This window comes from Barbus barbus, assembly GCF_936440315.1.
Source record: "Barbus barbus genome assembly, chromosome: 34".
NCBI classification, from domain to species: Eukaryota; Metazoa; Chordata; class Actinopteri; order Cypriniformes; family Cyprinidae; genus Barbus; species Barbus barbus.
Genome location: NC_136762.1, coordinates 28,166,592 through 28,173,240, shown reverse-complemented (window position 1 = coordinate 28,173,240; position 6,649 = coordinate 28,166,592). Strand labels below are relative to the sequence as shown.

The following is a 6,649-nucleotide window of genomic DNA, read 5'->3' as shown; positions in this document are numbered from 1 at the left end:
CCTAAACTTAGCCCTCACAGGAGACTTTGCATTTTTAGATTTTCAAAAAAACACCATTTAGTATGTTTTTTAAGCCTTTTGAATTACGGGGACATAGGCAGTGTCCTCATAAACCACCTTCATATTGTAATACCTCTGTCATACCCATGTCATTATACAAATTTGTGTCCTCATAAACCACATACACATGCACACACGCACGCGCGCGCGCGCACACACACACACACACACACACACACACACACACACACACACACACACACACACAGTTATAACGGACATGCGAGTTTCAACAACAACTTTCCACCAATCACATTCCTCGTCTTAAGACGCAACAAGTGTAGCACTGGAGACGGGTTGAATGCAGAGATGTGATTGGTGGACAGTAGTGAGTCGGCGCATGCGCAGCTGGACTCTTCTGACGGTCAGTAGCGCTTATTTCTGCACTTTAATATATTTGTGAATATTGCGAGTCCTAATCTGTGTTTAATGTTTCCTCGTTGTCTCGGTAGTGAGCATACGATGGTGTTTGAAGAACTTTAGTTTGGCTGTTTCTGTGATGTCACTTTATTATACGTCAGTATGTTACGCACACACCTTGTTTTACTTTGATATTTACAGCTCACAACTTTTACAACTTTTTTCATTTTTGGGTGAACCATCCATTTAAGCCCACCTTTAAATTTCTTTATGTTCCGACTAAGGTCTACAATATTAATACAACAACAGAAATAAACGTGTGCCATGGTTTACTCATGCTTGTGTTGTTCCAAACCCAAAAGACTTGCATCTTCAAACACTAATGACAGTATTTCTGAATGAGAGCGATTGTGAAGCAGGCCGAGCGTGTCTGATGTGCTCTATGTAGCTGAAACACAGTCAAACATCTGCTTCAATGGAGGCAAGCCTTAGGTTTCATTACATATAACTGTTTTGAAGACGAACAAGAGCAATCCTACCCATTTTGGGTGAGCTAGCCCAAATCAAGGCCTGGAACAAACAAGCCAACTGTTCAACAACCAAACATACATTTGAAAAAAAACTAATGTGTAAACCTTTATGAATGATTGATGGGCAGCCCATCCGCTGTTTCTGAATATAAACCACTCACATCTTTATAAAGGATGGCCATCTGCACATCTGTTTGCAGGGCAGGCCTCCAGCTGTTTGTCCGGTGATGGATGATCTGGAGGAGGATCTGACGTGTTCGGTGTGCTTCGGGCTGTTCTCGGACCCCAGAGTGCTGCCCTGCTCGCACACCTTCTGCAGGAGCTGTCTGGAGAGCGTGCTGCAGGCCTCCGTCAGCTTCTCCATCTGGCGCCCGCTGCGTCTCCCGCTCAAGTGCCCCAGCTGCCGGAGCGTGACGGAGCTGCCCACCAACGGCCTGGATGCGCTGCCGGTCAACGTCTGCCTGCGGGCCATCGTGGAGAAGTACCAGAGCGACGGCCATCCCCGCTCCCCGGCCTGCCCCGAGCACCCGCGCCAGCCGCTCAACGTCTACTGCGTCCAGGTGCAGTGACCACCGGCACGCTCGCCGCACACTGAGAACACGGCCCGCGGTTTCATCATTTCCTTTTAATTGTCAAATTAAGGGGAGACACTGCAGGCAAACACACTGTTTTTTCATGCACCTGTCAAGTTTGAGATTTTGGTTTTTCATAAAAGTGTTTTTCCAGACTAGTGGGAAAAAAAAAAACATCCAAAAGACATTAAGTGTTTCTTTTATAGCACTTTATCTGTTTGTGTCAATAGATTTCAATTACAATTCATATTTTTAAAGACCGTTTTCTCAAAATGAGTTTTGTCTCCTACATCGAGCCATAAATCTCCACTTCAGTAGCACTTTACATTTTTATTCCTGTTCCTAAAGGTTTTTACAGAGCAATTTGTTCATATTTGTGTCCCTGCAGCACAAAAGCAGTCATGAGTAACACAGGTATATCTGTAGCAATAGACAACAATACATTGTATGGGTCAAAATTATACATTTCTCTTTTATGACAAAAATCATTAGGATATTAAGATCATGTTCCATGAAGATATTTAGTAAATTTCCTACCATAAATATATCAAAACTTCATTTCTGATGAGTAATATGCATTGCTAAGAACTTCAATTGAACAACTTTAAAGGAGATTTTCTCAATATTTAGATTTTTCTGCACCCTCAGATTCCAGATTTTCAAATATTGTCCTATCATAACAAACCATACATCAATTAAATAATAAAAAAAATTGACCTTTATGACTGGTTTTGTGGTCCATGGTCACATATAACAGCTTCAGGTTATGTATTAGTGTTGGTAACATGTCCAACACAAACTTAGTAATTGTCCCACATTTGGTTTGTTTGGTGGTGGGTCGCTCTGTGTCCAGGACCGCAAGCTCATCTGTGGCTTCTGCCTGACCATCGGCCAGCACCAGGGCCACACCATCGATGACCTCCAGACAGCCTTCAAGAAGGAGCGTGGGGCCCAGGGCCGGCTGACGGAGGGGCTGAGGGGCCAGCGCTGGGAGGAGCTGTGTGGTCTGGCCGAGCGCCTGCAGCAGGAGAAGATCCGGAGCCAGGCTCTGATCCAGAGCGACCGCGAGGTCGTGTCACGCTTCTTCCAGGGCCTTGACCTCATGCTGGCCCAGAAGAAGGAGCAGTTCACTCAGGCGCTGGACCAGGCGAGCGTCCTGCTGGCCCACGCGTACGAGCCGCTCATCCGGCAGGTAATAAGGGGGGGAAGGGGGAAGTGGTGTGTGGCCAAGTATGGTGACCCATACTCAGAATTTGTGCTCTGCATTTGACCCATCCAAGTGTACACTCAGTACTGAACACACACCCGGAGCAGTGGGCAGCCAATGCTGCGCCCGGGGAGCAGTTTGACTAAACAGATATATAGTCAAACCAAAAATGATTCAGACACCAGATATTTTTTTACTAGTGGGTGCAGCACACTATAGTTAATTTATGTAAGTGAGGATAGCAAAATAAACTAAACTGAGACATTATACCCGAAAATTCTTCATACTGTGGACTTAGTCAAATTGATAGACATTTAGGACCAAAATTTGATTTGACACTTTGACCTGACTATGTTTTGTTACATACCTTTCTATCAAAGTTATCTGACATTACCAAGATGAATTTGTTCTGACAAAAATGTAACTCTTGATTTCTTGTCATATTTTATTACTATTTTCTAAACTATAGCAAATAAACTGTGATAATGTGAGAAATGTTGAAGGTGTCTGAATAAATTTTGGTTTGACTGTAGGTTTTGAGTTTAGACTTAAACTCATGCAGTGTGGTTATGGTCCAAAGAGACAGGGGTAAGGAATTCCAAAGCTTAGGAGCCATAACAGAGAAAGACCTGCCTCCCATAGATGGAAGGTGAAATCTCAGAACACAAAGAAGCTCACCTCCAGATGATTGAAGTGGTCAAGAGGGATTATATGGAAAAAGCCAGTCAGAGAGATAAGTAGGAGCAAGACCACAGAGTGACAAAAGTAAGCAGAAGAATGTCATAATATGAGAGGACTCAGGTAAAATAGGAGTGACATGAGCAGACATGAGCAGATTCCGTGCAAGTTAACATTCTCACAGCAGAATTTTGAATATATTGCAGATGGGAGATGGAGCACACTGGTAGTCCAAAAAAAAAAAAAAAGAGCTTTACAGTAATTGAGGCGAGATGTGATAAATGCATAATGGTTCAGCATCTTTTGGGCTGGCGAAGGAATGGAGTTTGGCATGTGGTGAAGTTGAAAAACTGCAGCTTTGGAGAGTTTACTAATATAAGCATCTAGGTTTAGTGACGAGTCAAGAATGACACCTAAGTTTTTGATGGTGGCAAATGGAATAATTGATGTAGCTTCAAGGTCAAATCTAGGGGCATTAGTTATGTGTTTTGTTGCAGGTGGGGGACCGACAAGTAAGATTTCCGTTTTTGGCAAATTCAAACTGAGAGAATTGGAGTTAAGCCCGGTCTTTCACTCGTTGATGCAGTCGGATGAACAGAATCAGGTCGGCAAGCAGTGTATATCTGAATATTGACGACATAGCAGTGGTACTGAAAACCATGGCAGATAATAATTTGTCCGAGGGGCATGATGAAAATAATAAATAATAGTGGTCCTAGAACTGAGCCCTGTGGCACACCTTGTTTGAGAGGGACAGAGGGAGATTTAGTTATGCATGGTGATGTAGTATTGTCTGTTTGGCTCCTGAGATACCAATATCTGAAAGGCGCATGAGTAATAGTTTATGACAGAGGGTATCAAAAGCTGAGCTGAGATCGAGTAATAAGAGTATGGAAAGATTGCCCGGGTCACCAGAAAAGAGGAGTTTGTTTATAACCCTTACTATAGCAGTTTCAGTACAGTGTTGTGAGCAAAAACCTAACTGAAATATATCAAAATGATCATTGAGAGCCAGAAATGACTGCAGTTGAGTGGCGACAACCTTTTCTATTATTTTTTTCAACAAACTGTAGGTTTTGAGATTGGGCGATAATTATTGTAGCCAGTTGGGTCCAGATTTGGCTTTTTGGCTCCTAAGAATAGGAGTAACAGCAGCAGGTTTGAGTGAAGCTGGAACAGTGGGAAAGATGAGATGTTTACAAGATGTGAAATTGAAGCAGAAATGAGGTTCAGTGTTTCAAAAGGAATGTTGGTGCAGGGTCAACCAGGCATGAAGAAGAATTGGATTTCTGTATTATTTCACTAATTAAGTTGGGGTTAGTCAAGGAGAAGTTTGGATAGGCCGAGCTTGCTCACTAGTAGAAGTGGTCAGTTCAGCACCAAATGTCCCACCATAAAGCATCCAGCTTATCCTAAAAATGCAGAGCACAAGTCATCAGATTCTCGTTGACAGGTGAAGGACATGCAGGAGGAGCACAGCGCGCTGATGTCGCTCAGCTCCAGCGTGGAGAGTGAGGAGTGTCCGCTGGCGTATCTGGAGACGGTGCATCAGCTGAGGGAGCGGGTGAACGCTCTGATCCAGACGCCGCTGCCCGAGGTCCCCAGCCTTCACCTGGCTCCGCGAGCGGAGCGCTTCTTCGAGGAGCACTGGTCTGACGTGACCATCAGAGGTCTGAGAGACGCTCCTGTTCCTCAAATCTCATGCCATACACACAGGTGCTCGAAGGCCGGTGCTCAGGCTGCTGATGGAGCTCGGCTCCGGCGTCTTCCTTCACCTCCAGCAGTCGTGCTGCTGCTGCTGCTCATGCTGGTCCTCACAGCACTGTGTTTACATTCAGTGTGTGGAAGCGCTCTGGGGTTTCCTGGTCTCTTTCATGCAGTGGAAAATGTTTCAAGTGAACTCACCCAGCCGCTCCATGAGATGGGGACGTTCTTCTGCTGTCTGCTACAGAACATCAACACCAAATTAAACGTGTTTATTTCGAGTTTTGGAGAAAACACCTACCAGCATCTGCTCCGCTTTCTCAAAACACTGCACTAGTGTTCAGTGCTGGAGATGATGCAGATATTCAGCCGGTGAAACACGAGCTGAAGGCATTTCTGGGTCAAACGGGTTTGTGTGTACAAACCATTCACACGTGTTCTGCTCATTCAAGAATGAGGCCAATTATGTACAAACACTGCAGTTCATCTTTGATAATGCTCATCATTTACAGGGGGCCTGGCATGCCTGTGCTATTGTAACATTCACGTATCTAACATCATTGGATAAGGAAAAAGTATTGCACGTGAGTATTTTGAAAACATCCGTAAATATAAAACCATTATTTATAGACAAAGCATTATGAAGCTTTGTGATGCAGTCACAGTCCGATCTAATACAGATAACATAAATTTTAACAACAGTATCTTTGTGAACGTTGCATTAAATTGTGCATGGACTACAAAACACTCATGTAATCTTCATCAGGATCCATGTCTGGACCCCTTTAACATCTGCCGTTCAGACAACCAGTGTTTTTCAGTTCTGAAGAATGTGTTCTTGTTCATTTTAAATTGTGTAGTTTATAAAACAGTCTGTTACTAAAAATAAGTCTAAAACTGCAGTACCCATGATGTACCCTGCAGTAACTATTACCCATGATGCCATCGTCCCACCGCTCCACAGATGGCACTGTAGCCATTGACTGCGTCTGAAATTGCATACTCTCTTGAGTAGGTAATCTCTGAATAAATAATTGCTTCGCGACCATGAAAAGAGTATGCTCTATATAGTATGAATGTTATCTGGATGTACTGCATTCATCCATAGTATGCACACTTCAGAATCACACTGGAAGTAGCAGGTCATCCAAGTACTTTCTGCCTGCTCTTTTAGGAGTACTGTGAATTCAGACATACTTCTTCCTGTTTCTCACCTACTATATAGTAGGGAAATACGTGATTTCAGATGCAGTCATTGGGCTTGTGGATATATGGACCACACTGACTAGATGAGCACAATACGAGATGTCTAAATGAATCTTTCAAGACATTTGGGACCTACTTTTCATCTTAATTGTAAGAACTTTATATGTCCGTCTAATTTGTTCTACTCTTTGTGCTACTACAAATGATTACTGAAACACTATTTGCACTTATACTTACTGAATAAAACTTTTTGCTCTTTCAGATTAATTTCATTCCTGATTTAATTGAACAGTTTTAGAGCTGAAGATGAATAAAGCTCTCAGAAACAGCAC

General features: G+C 43.3%; 1 protein-coding gene across 2 annotated transcripts; it reads left to right on the top strand.

Moving 5' to 3' along the window:
- Window positions 1-227: 227 nt before the first annotated feature.
- On the top strand, window positions 228-6,647 carry trim59 (tripartite motif containing 59). Of its 2 annotated transcripts, XM_079392218.1 has the most exons (5): window positions 381-424; window positions 513-576; window positions 1,151-1,510; window positions 2,376-2,714; window positions 4,861-6,640. In XM_079392218.1, exons 3-5 carry the CDS (start codon window positions 1,178-1,180, stop codon window positions 5,446-5,448), a joined length of 1,260 nt encoding a protein of 419 aa, XP_079248344.1. In that variant the 5' UTR covers window positions 381-424; window positions 513-576; window positions 1,151-1,177; the 3' UTR covers window positions 5,449-6,640. The 2 variants fall into 2 exon arrangements, with proteins under 2 accessions (XP_079248343.1, XP_079248344.1); XM_079392217.1 differs by lacking the exon at window positions 513-576 and having other exon boundaries at window positions 228-424; window positions 4,861-6,647.
- Window positions 6,648-6,649: the final 2 nt, after the last annotated feature.